The sequence below is a fragment of the Monopterus albus genome, unplaced genomic scaffold (assembly GCF_001952655.1).
Source record: "Monopterus albus unplaced genomic scaffold, M_albus_1.0 scaffold41.1, whole genome shotgun sequence".
NCBI classification, from domain to species: Eukaryota; Metazoa; Chordata; class Actinopteri; order Synbranchiformes; family Synbranchidae; genus Monopterus; species Monopterus albus.
The window spans coordinates 2,808,742-2,823,100 of record NW_018127921.1 but is presented as its reverse complement, the minus strand read 5'-3'; the positions used below and the strand labels follow the sequence as shown (position 1 = coordinate 2,823,100).

Sequence of the window (14,359 nt, the reverse complement as noted above, 5' to 3'; positions counted from 1 at the left end):
AAAAAGTGAATGCCACACAAGGGTTAAATACACTTTACGTTGGCAAAATTAAAAACCACATGCTTCCATCTCTGTAATGCTGTGGTTTGGGTTAACCAGGAAAGTAAGATGGGACAGTTATGAAAGATCTGCTAAAATCTGGTGATATAACATGCATTGTTTTGATGCTTTGTGACAGAAGGTCCAGTTCACCAAATCTGCTTGGCAACAGGCTCCGGTCCTCACACGTGTAGAAGAAAAAGATTTCTTTTACTTCGAGTTTTATGAATTCTGAAGTGACATTTTGATTCTCAATTGCCACCTCATGATAGATTTGTGTTTTGCACCATTGTAGCTATAGTAGAAGTGGTGGCCCTCACAAAGAAGTCACAGAACGTGGGCCACACAAAGGCATAAAGACATGTATGTGTGTGCCTCTAACCTCTGGTTTGTGACCCATAACCTGAGAAAGTGTGTCCTCTGTCTAGTAATGCGTTTTACACTCAGGAGACCAGAAACACGGGCACCCTCTGATTCTCCTTTCCTAACTCTGCTGCACACTAACATTCTTTTTTTTTCCCCATTAAGACCCTTTGAAGATCTTTGTCAATTTGTCACAGTCTGCTCCTCTTTGACAGTTCTTCTGTCTTGGAAGTTTGTGTCCTGATGTCTCTCTTTTCTTTGTCGTTCTCAGAATTCACCAGAAACTATTCCTTACTACCCTGCTTCTCTACCTCTCTCCCTCTGCCACTTCGCTTTTCATCCCCCTATTATCACATCCACCTGTCACACTGTCTCCTTTCCTGTGCATCTTCCTTCCTCTCTGGGTTACAGTGGGTAAGTTCTTCTCACACTCACAGTGCTTCTCTGCCCTCACCATGTCCTCTCAGTGCCAACAGGGATGAAAGTGCTAAATGTACTCGGTCTCACTCACACACACACCCACACTCTACCCAAAGGCTAGCACCAACACAAGAAACCAATTTTCAATTTACAGTGGAGTGGGAAATCTTTCTGTCCCCAGCAAGCACCATCTCCCACTGCAGTCTTGAGGGAAAGGGTCTGACAGCAGCTGAGGTCTGTGAGAATTAATGTGTATGTCTCTCTATAGCTGTGTGGACAAATTTTATTTTTATTGATATTAGGGCATTTAGGCTAGTCCTCACAGCTCCAAAGGGTTGTCGGAAAGTTAAGACCTGGTTTAAGGGTTAAGGGTAGAATTCCAGTTAGGTTATGGTTATGGTAAGGGTTGGGTTTAGGCATTTATAGTACTTATCATTGTAAGGGTAAGAGGCAAAGGAATGAATTAAGTGAATGAGTGTCCTCACCAATGGGGATCTCCTGACCCAAGGCATTCACTGCAGGTTGAATACTGACCACAGGCCTCCACTGGCACTCTTGACAGCTGTAGAGAGATGTACAAAAGTTATTAAATAATCTGGAAAGACATCCAACATTTACATTTTGTTGTCTATGATTAAAGGTCTCAAAATAGAGTTTTCAATAAGGCTACTTGTCAACTTACAAACTCTCTTCAGGCTAATTTTTATTCAGTGTATAACTAGACAGGACTCAGAGAGCAAATCTCTGCCAAGGGCAACGCAGTTTACCCATAAAGGCAATATTTTCATGATAGTTTGACCCTCATTATTAGTTTGAAAGATATTCAAGAAAAACAACAGACATGACAGACATGCACTCATTGGTTTAGGGGTAAAACTGTGAGTGGACTGTGGGCAAAACAGTAAAGATGTCACATTTCTGCAAGTTTGTGTTCTGTCTGTTCAACAGCTGTTTCATAAACTGCTCATACTGTACAGTCCCTATTACTGGCTGATTGTTGCACTATTGAGTGATCATTCATGTCCTCTGCTCAGCTGTGTATGTGTGTGTGAGTGGAGGGCAGCCCCTTTCTCCTCTAAACAGACCAACACAGAAAAAAAATACAGTAGAAAAGCAAAGCAGTACAGTCCACAACAACCTGTAATGTTAAGCCAGTGTGATGGTTAGGGGAAGCACAGGGTGTACCACTGTAGGAGTTAGGGTCTGATGTGGACTAAAATAATTCAAGCAAATCATCCCAATTCCATTAGTTATTTAATATTACAATAATACTGAACAGTTCAATGAGAGGAACAGAATCACTGTCTCTGCCTGGAAATAAACAAAAGTATTAGATAAGAGAATTGTCAGTGAGTCAGTCATGGTTAGTCATGTCTGTCAGAGTCCAGAGTCCGGAGTCGGTCTCCTCCCAGCCGCGTTCTGTCCATTCGTCTGTCCGCGCACACTATACCACCGTATCATCCTTCTCCTAACCCACAGCTATCCTAACTTTTATCTTCTCCTGATTACACCTCCTGTACACTCCCCTCCTTAAGCCAGAGTCAGCTTTACACCCCTTCTTCCAAAAACGTCTAGGTTGCATTGACCTAGCATCCATTTCCTTTTCTGAACATAAACAGAGCACACAAACAGTTCACATAAGGCTGAAGCTTCCCATTTATGGGAGGCTTCTCTTTGGATGTTTACCCATAAATTAAACAAGGAGGACAAGATATTCTTGCTTGAGCAAGCTCAGTTCCCATGGTCACAAACATCTCCAAACTTCTTCAGAGAAGAGAAACAGATGTTACAGGATTATATAAAACACTTACTCACCCATATATGCCTACTGCAAATAATATCACCTCAGGAGTGGTACCTTGTTTGTTTTTGACCACTACACCACTCATTAGGGTCCGACAGTAGAAACGCAGCTATCATGTGCAGCTAGAACGCCGGCATCCATGATGGTGCATTGCCATGATACAGTACCTTCATTGTACATTGGCATTGTACAGTACCATGGTACTGTACTACATTACCATTATAGTGTAGCATGGTAGAGTATCATGATATTGTACCACAGCTATGAGTATGACAATAGAATTTTACCATAATGGTAAGTGACCAATTTACCATGCCACTTTTGTATGGTATTACAAAAGTACGTCTTTCTAAAGGTTGGCTGACTGTCACTGCAGAGAGCAGATCTTTCCCCAGCTCTGACCTGTCACCTTGCTGGGCTCCTTCAGTCCCTGTCTCCCACAGCAGGATGTACTGAGTGACAGCACTCAGTTCCCAGTGACAATGAATAGGCAGCTGTTGCTGACCCAAGGATTTGTCTCTGTATGCGCTCACCATGCTGAGTGGCGTAGCTGTGCACGGTGGTCACAAGAGGGCTCACTTACTGTCAGCCTTTCCAGCACTCACAATGAAGAATAATCTTTTAAAAGATCCTGTATCCAAATTATGATATGGATCTGTACCAAAGTCTAATCAATTGTTCCATGGGCCATACCCTACCTCTACAAAAATAAATAAATAAATAAATAAATCTATAAAATCTATTCATTTCTTTTTGAGATATGCTGTTAATAAACAAACCAACAAACCCCAGCACATCCATACGGCTGTTGAAAAAAGGTTTGCTGTGTCTCCGGGCACAGTCTGAAGAGCATGGAGGAGATAACTGGAGACTGGCTGGACACCAGGAGAGCTGGACAGGGCTGTAAAAGGACAACAAGCCAGCAGCAGGACCAATATCTGTTCTTTTTTCCAGGAGGAACAGGAGGAGCACTGTGAGAGACCTATAAAATGACCTCCAGCAGGCTACCGGTGTGCATGTTTCTGACCAAACTGTCAGAAATAAACTCAATAATGGTGGCATAAGGGCCCGACGTCCTCTAGTATGACCTGTGCTCACAGCCCAGCACAGTGCAGCTCAACTGCCATTCGTTGGAGAACACTAGAAATGGCAGGTCCACCAATGGCTCCCCACTCTCTTCATAAATGAAAGCAGGTTCACACTGAGCACAAGTGACAGGTGTGAAATAGTCTGGAGATGTCATAGTGAACGTTATGCCTGTAATGTCATCGAACATGATGGGTTTGGTGGTGGGTCACTGATGGGGAGGCATATCCTTGGAGGGCTGCACAGACCTCCATGTCATAGCCAGTGGTACCATGACTGCTGTGAGGTACTGGGATGAAATCGTCAAAGTTGTCAGACCTTATGCTGGTGCAGTAGGCCCTGGGTTCCTCCTGGTGCAGGACAATGCACCAGGAGAAATAAAATGCTGCTCTTCAGTAGTGGCACCAGTGCCTCACCAACTCAGGACTTTAAACTGCGTGGGAATGAATGTGCAGGTGAATATTAAAAGGCAGAGAGGTATGAAGACAAAAAAAGGAATGCACCTCCTCTCATTCAAAAACAAAGCATGAGAGATTTTTGACTGGTGTGCAAGTGTGTGAACAAACATTAAATGCACCCTGGGGTCCAACAGAAAAATCTGACATCTCACTGAAATGTTTCTCTCAGCAGGACGGTAAGGTTCATCATTCAGGAGTTAAGTCTTCACTGACATCCACACATGGCGCAGAGGCAAACCAGGGTGTGTAGGCAGCTCCTGGATGATGAAGCCATTGATGCCATTGCCTGGCCCTCACATTCCACTGACCTAAATCCAATTGAGCACCTATGGGACATTGTGCATTGGGTGCATCTGTTGCCACCAAGTACCACTACAAACTGACCAGGAGCTCACGGATGCCCTGATCCAGGGCTGGGAGGAGATCCCCAGGATATCATCTGTTGTAATGGGAATGATTCCTCATTTTCCTATATTATATAATAACATTAACAAGTAACTGTAGATCTGCTACTTCTGATTTATCCACACAACAAATTACATTCATCACAAAATACAACAGCCAAAAATACCCATTAACTGAAAAAACAAACCAAACAACAAAGTGATATGTAAAGTGAGAAAGCATTTTGTATCAGGACTTATTTCCACAAAAAAGCTATTTGCTTGACAGTTTCCATTTTTTCCCCACTGACCCCATATGGGAAACATGGACAGCAGTCCATTGATTATGATATATGGCCTTACCAACTCACTGGCATTGATTGCCATGGGCCTTGACTGAGCAGGTGCACAGGGCAAAGCTGAGGTAGATACTAGCTGTGCCCCTCCTCTTCTCACCATAGTAACAGTATGGCACAATAATAGATGTTACTGGCACTTTTGATTAATGAGCCGTCATTGGTGGATGACTGCTGTCACTCATGCTGCTCACTGATGACAGCCAGGAAAGAGAGACGACATAATCAGCATGGGGCTGATACTGAGTTATGATGAGGGTAAAGCTCTATGCGTGTGTGTATGTGCACAAACTGGAATTTCAGTCTTAAAATAGGAGTTTTTAGATAAAGCTGAGGGTAAACATTTTTCTCCTTTATCAATCGGTGATTCCCAGCTGAACAAAAGCTAATTTAGAATCCAACTTAAACAAAAAGACACCAGAAAGTTACATTATCACAATGAAAAAGTGACCATACATGTGCTCTGTACAGTTATAAACCTTGCAGCACATTTTAATGACTAGCTTCCATATTTAAGGGTATAAAAAGGCCCATAATTAAGCCATCCAATGCAGGGCATGTATGTAACGCAAGATTAAAAATGCTTACTGTAAGCATGGTGGTATCTCTAGAGCACAGCCTGGGATTGATGGTAGTTCTCTCTGTTACTGGACGTGCAGACCATCACATACATCTCTGCCTGACAGCCTCTCTCTCTCTCTCTCTCTCTCTCAAATAAAAACATGCCAAGTCAGTACTACAATTTTGCACACCCCTTTGTGGAAATCATATCAACAGGTGTGCACATCGATGCATCTGAACCAGAAATTAGCACATACTGCAGTCACAGACTGACACAATGGAGATAGTCTGAAACCAAACATCATTCTCTGTAGCTCTCTACATTTATGTCGCTTCTCTGTATCTCTCCAACTACTATAAATAGCATACTCAGGCAGACACACACAGAGACACCGATTGACATACACCTGAATGAATTCTGAGAGGCGCATCTCCTTGACAGAGTCAAGAGGAATCCTGCATTCTATTACAAATTAGAAACAGTGCATCTTTGTGTGTTAATCGGGTGTGTGTGCTTTGGGGGAGAATCAGCAAGTATGTTTTCCCCTCCCTACTGTGTAGAGGTGTATCTATATTAGCCAGATAAAGGGAATGAGTTTGAGATAGAAGACAGTAATATAAGTGTGTATGCACATGATCAAACACTGATCTTCTTTGCATCTCACATGATACAGTAGATTCTCTCCCTTTGTTATTCTCCACCAAGATGCTCCTCTGCCTCAGCCCACTGCCAACTAAATAGCTTGTTAGTCACTGAAGAGAAACGCCACTGTCTTAGCCTATAGACAGATTCCAGCTGTCAAAGCTTTTACGTAATCTATGTAACCATGTTACCACACTGAGTGGTTTGTCACCTTGTGATCTGCTATAAAAGCTAAGCACCCAGATGGAACTGTAGCAAACAATGCTACCATATCTGAACACTATAATTTAACACTTCATCACTGGTAGATATGTCGATAAACATACCACTCACATGTACACACCCATACATACTAAAACACACACAGATTTATACTTGTAGAATGGAAGCAACCTCCTGATTCCTATTGCGGCCTCAAGATGCATGCATCTAGGGGAAATGGTTTTCAACAGATAAAGCACACACAGACACACGCACACACAGACAAACACACCACATTCAAAGCCAAAGTGAGTCCTCTGTTCCAGAGCATGCATCCTGATATCATTCATTCTCCCTCTGTCTGTCTGTCTTTCTTTGTCACTCAGATGCTCTGAGGTGTGTAAGATCATACATTCATCATCTCTCCAGAGCCTTCATTCTCTATCTGGCTCACACAGACACACACACTCAAGCAGGCAACACTTTTGTCCCCTCTTTTATCAAAAAATTGAGGGATTTGGTGGCTAAACGACCCAATGCACCCCTTGTCTCTCTCATCTCAATATCACATTCATTTCATGCTATCTTCTTCACAGCCTTTGCCCGAGAAGCAACCATTATGCCTCACTGTCTCTTCACTATAGCTACGCTATCATATCAGCAGGGGTAAATACAAAGCATGGGGTGCATGGCATTTCTAAATCCCTCCTGTTTCAGGTGAGCAAATGACAGCCATTACGCCCTGCATGCTCCCTCCTTTCACAATAGGAAGAGATGGAAGCTGCTAAATATAATCATGCTTTTTAAAAAGGTAGCGATCACAGAAGTACTTGATGCCTTAATGTGCCCGTAGAGAAATGAAGATGCACTTAATCATTTACTGTGGTGGTACAAGTACATCAAATTACATATTCAATATACAGTATATAAACAATGTGTACAGTATGCAGGAGATGAGTGAGGGAGAGAAGGAGTATGTAGAATTCTTTATCACTACATTGAGATTGAGGTGATAAGGCTTGATTTTGTTTTCCTTTCAGTTCTCTTCCTTTCTTTCTCCCCTCCTCCTTAATGTCAGGAGCCTTCGAGTCAACCTGCAGTAGGAAAGTGATCATTTATTAAATCTGCACTGTTATTATCAACTAATTCTTCTGCCTCAACTCTGTTCCTCTTTATCCTACTCTTTTCCTGCTCCCTCCACTTGTAATTAAACAGAGATTCCACCTGCAGCCAAACTCCACCACTGCACCAATGAACAGAGGGAGGGAAATTAAAGTGATAGTCCAATCCTGCTTTACAGCCTGTAGAGCATGGTGAAGTCTCATCTTTTCTCTTCTCCCCCCTCAGGCTAGCTTTGTCTCTTTCTCCTTCCCTGGTGTGTTTGTTTGTTCATTTGTTCAGTGCTGGCAGTGTATCATTACTATTGGCCAGGAAGTAGGAATAAATAAGAAATAATATTATTGTTAATATTACTATTAATGTAGTATTATTTGGTTGTTTTTAATCACACGCAAGTCAGAAATGTGCACGAGGCAAAAATACTTTGTTACTTATGACAGTCAGTGTGCAATTAATTAACTGCAAGCAAATGAGCTACAATCATAAATCCTGACAAAAAGAAACCATTATTCACATGAGTCAATAATTTCTGACTGTTATCACAACAGCATGTTGTGCAAATGGAAATAAACCTGACACCCTCACCAAATCACTAATCATGCTGTATTTCTATCAGCCTGTGACAATGTGCATTGTTTTACAGTCCCTGATATGAAAACCTTTTAAGGCTTCCCCGGATAACAAACAGTAGTTATTGCAAATGGTCAAACAACATTTCCTCTCAACTTCACCTTTCTAATTCTATTGTCTCTTATTCTCCACTCCAACATCAGATATCTATTCATTCTGTCATTTATTCCTTCATTCATTTACTGGTCTCTCTTTCTTGACTTCCTATGTTCCACCTCTGTTCTTTTGAGGTGATTGAGAATAACGCGAGAGTTGATGAAGTAAGGAACACATCAATGACCCGCTGCCTCGTCACAACTGACGCACCACTCAATCCATCAACCACCAGTCAATGGTATTATATCATAAACTCAGGTAACAGAGCGGACCAGGAACTGTAACCGCAATACTGTTATCATTTGAAGTTTTCAGAGGTCAAATGAGAAAGCCATCCATTGTGCTGTCAGGACTGTCAGTGCATGACAAACGACTCGGACACAATCAATCATTTTCACTTATTTTTTCTCTTCCAAAGAGGCTAAAGCCCCCACGCACAAAGATATAAAAGCAGGTAAACAAACTTGAAGCACATTACTAATAATAGTGTACACATTAGAATGGACCATCTGTCAACAATGTTTATTCTTAACAAAAGGAAAAAAATGCAACCAAAAGCTGAGGCATGCAAAGCTCAGCAATAAATTTGCACAGTAAATCTTGCCCTGACATTATGCTAATGTTTTCTCATCTTACTGAAAGCCATCAGTCCTCAGGTGAAGCTATGACAAATGCCAAAGTAAAGGGTATTGGGGGTGAGGTTTGACCCTATCTGAGCATAAACAAAATTTGCATTTGATACCTTTCCTCCCAGTGGTTGTGCAAATCTAGCCATTATGTGGCTAGATCTGCACAAACTACATCATCTTGCCCTATGACATAGCCTGGGTAAAAATAAGGCCAGTATTACAAAGTGCACAGTTTGGGCTGTTTCGACTCACCAAAACTGTGACAAAAGATGCTAATGACTCACAATAATGGCAAATTTTATTTAAAGTATGTCTATTCTATAGTATGGAGATTTACAACTATCGAAACAGTGAGAGAGACCAAGAAAGAAAAGACAAAATGGTACATCTTCAAAAGAGACTAAGTGAGAAAAATGTTCAATCCAACCTTGTCTGCCCCATTTTGTTGACATTTTGCAGAAGTGTCAGGTAGCAATGGCTGCAGCATATTAGTTCTATTTACATTCCTTGTTAAGACTACAGCAGCCTGCAGCTAAACTGGGTCACAACACAATATATCCAAACTAGCCACACACTAGAGGGGTGAGGAAACCACAATGTAAGGGATGTGGTAAAAAGTTTCCCACTGACCGGAATTAAAGGATGCTGGTATTAAATATCTTTGGTGAGATGCAAAGATGTGATACTTCCACAAATTGGCTTGTCAGATTTCCCCCGGGGGTTCCAAACAGAAAAAAAAAACACTTGACTTTGAACAATTTTACCCCCGCTACAGAACACTTCAATAATTCACACTTACAGATCTGCATTTGCTAAGCTGAATATAATTTAGCACCATGAGTGTGGCAATCACAGCACTTTCAAACAACAGTTTATATGATGAATGTAAAAACCACAATATTGTACAGTATATGTTGACAAAACATTACTTTAGCAATAAAAACATGTAGGAACACTTCAGATCTGCTGCCTGAACAGCTGTTGGCAAGAGAAGTTAATATGTTTGCTGTAGTGCTAGAGGGTAATGGTATGACTAGGCAACATTCAAGCATGGGTTGAATGACTAAGACAACAAAAACTTTAGCAGTTTTTGTTGTGATAAAGTTTAACCCCCCTGACTAGAACTATAGTCACTTGTCTCTGTCACTGTAAGTGCAACCCCAACATCCATAATCACTACATATGCTATAATCTGAGTAGATCAGGGGTGGCCGCTGTCCTGCTTGTTTTCCAACTATCCCTGCCTGACCTGCTGCTGATTACCTGGCTCAGGTGTGTTCAGCCAGTCAGAAGCTGGAAGATACCAATTCACTTTATCTTCCCTCACTCCACTTTCATCTAAGATGGTATCTTCCACCTTCTGACTGGCTGAACACACCTGAGAGAGAAGGGATGAACAAACAAGAGCAACAAACAAAAGTTGGAATCCTAATTTGCTTCACAAATCCCCTTTAAAATGAATATGGGTTATAGGAACAATAATTTATAATCCTGAAATAATAAAGAAAAAAACAAACCGAACAAAGATGACACAGGCAGGAAGGAAAAGCAAAATCAAATAAATGACCAACTCTCTTCTGAGCCCCCAGTTGTGGGCTCCTTCCTATTTTCTCCTTCTATCATGCATTTCCTCTCTCTGTATTTCTCCCTCCTTCCATCTATGACAACTGCACTCTCAGTATATACAGTACAGCAGGTCCCAGGTCCCAGAAAGAGAACGTGGCCTTCTGCTATCCACCAGCTTAGGGTGATTTAATTGCATTTGCCACAACTGGGAATTGGGAATGTGCATCTGTGTGTACAAGATGTTTTTCTAAACCACCATGCTCATAGAGCAAGCAGTACTCTGCTGTGTTTAAAAACTCGTGCATGCAGGAATGGCCAGCCCATCCACTGGGGAAGATAAGCAACTGCGTAGGACCTCAATATGGCAAGGAGGCCCCCTTGTGGCGCTGTTTAATTTCCAATTTATTTATTTCACCTTAAACATATTATAATTTAAAACTAAAATGTTTGACAGCTGAAATGGTTGATAAAAGATGCAGTTTCTTTTCTTTTTCCAATTTGTCTGCAACACATTTAAATGCCTTACAGCTGTCTTACAACTACCATACAACCAGGTCACAAAAATTGGTGGAGCCAAGGGGACGGTCAAAGGTGGCACTGGCCAACTTCAGAATTTCATCAGCCAGCCCTGGTGACATCTCTGTCAGAGTCAAAATGTAAAGCTTGCCAGTGTTAATGAGTGAAAAATCAAAAAGAATGACAAACTGTTGCTTTCAATACAGCTAACATTTTGGTGCTTTAAAACTAATATTACACTAATTAGTTTTGTTGTATATCATGCATGTAGTATGATATTTGCATTTATTTCTGTGCTGTTGTGGAGTACTTGGTATGAATCGTCTCAGGTTTAGCACAAAGTTATGCCTGAAGATTCTTCAGGCACAGGACAGGGAACCAGTCGGACATTCTTCAGTGAAGAATGAACAAAAACAAAATCAGTGGTATATGCTGTGTTCTGAATGTTTGTGCTTTGGGGGCCCATTGTCTTGATCTTGCCTAGGGCCTCACAAACAGGCAGGCCAGCCCTGCATATACAGTAGGGGTGACCACAACCTAACATTTATTTACTGCTGGATAGTGTGTGAATTTCCCACCAGGACAAATGAAATAACTAGTAACTCATACTATCAAATAAATAAAAAATACAATATTTGCCTCTAAAATGTAAGCTAATGTAGCCAAAGTATGAAGTAGCAGAAAATGAAAATACTCAAGTACAGAAATCTCAAAATTGTACTTAAAGATAGTACTTGAGTAAAGGCTACATTCCATTATAAAGCCTCGTCCGGTTCTTTCAAACCAGGAACTCCGAGGGACGACTCAGACCACTTGAGTATATAAAAAATATAACCGTGCTGGTTTATTCAAAGAGGCACAGGCAAGAATTAACACTTCAAGTCCAGAGATCTTCCAACCCCCAGCCTGCCAAAGCAGCCCGGAAGCAGAAAAAGACCCCGAACCAAGCATTGCTATACAATATTAATCATTTCTGGGCTGTCGAACCGTGACGTCACCTGATATGCCAGCTTGGCAGCTGAGCAGAGCAGTAGACAAAACATGAAGAAAATAATGTGTGTGGCTGTTGTTTTCGTGGTGTGTATCTAAAACAATTTGACATAACATTACACATTAAGACAAATATTATGGTTACTTTTACCGTCATAATAACATTTGTCCCTGACTTGAGCCCTTCTCTGCCTTAACTATCCTTGCATTTAACAGCCTGAGGAGACATCCTGGCTACACTAACATCTTCTAATACAACAAATCTCTAATCAATATCTATCTAACTAAGAAATTACCTAACATGAGCAAATGTAATTAGTCACTTTCCACCACTGCACTTTATTAGTTTTTTCTAAAAGTTGGAAAATTGTACAAAATAGATCCTGTTAGTATCCATCTTGCATTGCATATAGTATCAAGAGCATTTTGACATTCTTTGACATGTAATAAAACATGTTTTCATTTAAGGCAACAGCATGACAGGGAGTTTACAGGAAGCCTTCAAGAACCTTGCTGAAGACAAACCTGACACCAGGTTTCTCTCCAACTGTACTAAGTAAATCCTTCCCACCCATCTATCTCCCTTTCACTGCATGTTCTCTTCATTTGAGAAAAGGAATTTCAAATCAAATTTTATTTGTATAGCGCCAAATCACAACAAAAGTCATCTCAGGACACTTTACAAAGTAAGGTCTAGACCTTACTGTTATCACTATTATTACAGAGGGAAAACCCAACAAATCCCCTTTGAGCAAACACTTGGCGACAGTGGGGAGGAAAAACTCCCTTTAACGGAAGAAACCTCCGACAGACCCCGGCTAATGGTGGCTCGCTTTGCACTCGCTTCCTTCAGTGCTGTGTTTAACAGTAAATCAGGACAGGTGCTGGCAATAATAAAGCAGTGCTTTAAGCTGTCCTCTAACTAGGCTAATAGACCAGTAACTTCAAAGGCCTGTACCTTGGAACACAGGTGGATAGCAAAAACTCATTTTGTTTTTTCCAATATAAGCTAATTAACAATGCAAATTAAATATACTAAATTTGTAACATGTTGTTGGGCAACAATATGGAGAAATAAATGATTCTAACATAATGGGAAGAAATGAAAGTCAAGTGTTCCTCATAATTCATGTGTTAATTTGTAATGTCTTTTTGTAAGCCCAATTACACACACTCAATCCAAGAGAGAAAAAAGCTCTCATCTTGTTGGTTAACAGATTTGCACAAAACAGTGGTAACTGGATGTCATGACGAAGGAGCATTTGATGTCTTTATACAGTTCACTTGTTTCTCTCCCTCCCTTTTCCTTTCTCTCCCTCTTCAGATGGACTGACTGAGACCTCAGAAGATGTAATGAGCACTGCATTTGAAAGTGCACCTTCAACTGTGGGCACTTTGAATGTGCATGCATTTGTACATGCACACAAACAAATTGCTTGCATGATGCCAGAGAGGTCTATAATCCTGTGCCAGCTGCAGACAATATACAGGGGTAACCAGGCTATCGCTGCCAACAAAACATCAGTGGCCGTCTGTGATTACACATGGCAAGAGATAAAGACAAGGAAGAGAAAAGTGATATGTAGAATATCTCTGCTTCTGAGCTTGTGCAATATTATTTCTAACAATCACATTAATAATTGACAATGAACACAGCTACACTGAACTACACTGTTATTTATCCTAGCAATATTTAGCTCCAAATATCTATATGGCATCATTTCCACTCAAATTACTACCTATTGTATATGTGTTAAATATAAAGATTTGATTTGATTTGATTTGATTTATTCTTTCAAGCATGTAAAAACAGTTTATATGACAACACACATAATTTAAACATAATCCAATATCAATGTGCTTATACCTAGTACATACTAGGAAGAAGTCAGGCTTATCCAGTCCTACCCCATGACATCATCTTACCATCATTGGTTTGCAAGCAGTAAATGATTCACTTCTACCCACACAAGTATTATACTAAAAAAAAAAGATTATAACAGTGTTAACATTCTTACATAACTACATTCTGAAATAATTATCTTCTACACCACACAAGTAATATACTAAAGAATTATTACAAAGTGTACACCACACCCACAATGTTCCATCTAATTAATCATTAATCCTGTTCTTGCATATATCTTGATTGACACATACCTTTATATTTATGTTTAAACTTGTCAATTCTATTACTATTTTTTATGTCTACACTTAAATTATTCCATAGTTTTACCCCACTTATGGAAATACAAAATCTTTTTTTGGTTGTACGTATAGCATGAATTTTTAAATTTAACTGACCCCTTAAATTGTATCCCCCTTCCCTTTCATTAAATAGTTTTTGAATTCCACCAGGTAATAAATTGCTCCTGGCTTTATACATAAACACTGCAGTCTTATATCCAACTAAATCAAAAAAGTTTAACAATTTAGACTGTATGAAAGCTCCATTGGTGTGATCCCTATACCCCATCTTATGCACAATTCTTATCGCTC

At 40.4% G+C, this 14,359-nt stretch overlaps 1 protein-coding gene across 1 annotated transcript in view; it reads right to left on the bottom strand.

The window, feature by feature from the left end:
* The window catches only part of plxna4 (plexin A4), a 328,946-nt gene that overhangs the window by 104,828 nt on the left and 209,759 nt on the right, over positions 1-14,359 (bottom strand). The window contains exon 5 of the mRNA XM_020599492.1: positions 1,308-1,384. Coding sequence (XP_020455148.1) covers positions 1,308-1,384 — 77 coding nt within the window. The remainder of the gene's footprint in view (positions 1-1,307; positions 1,385-14,359) is intronic.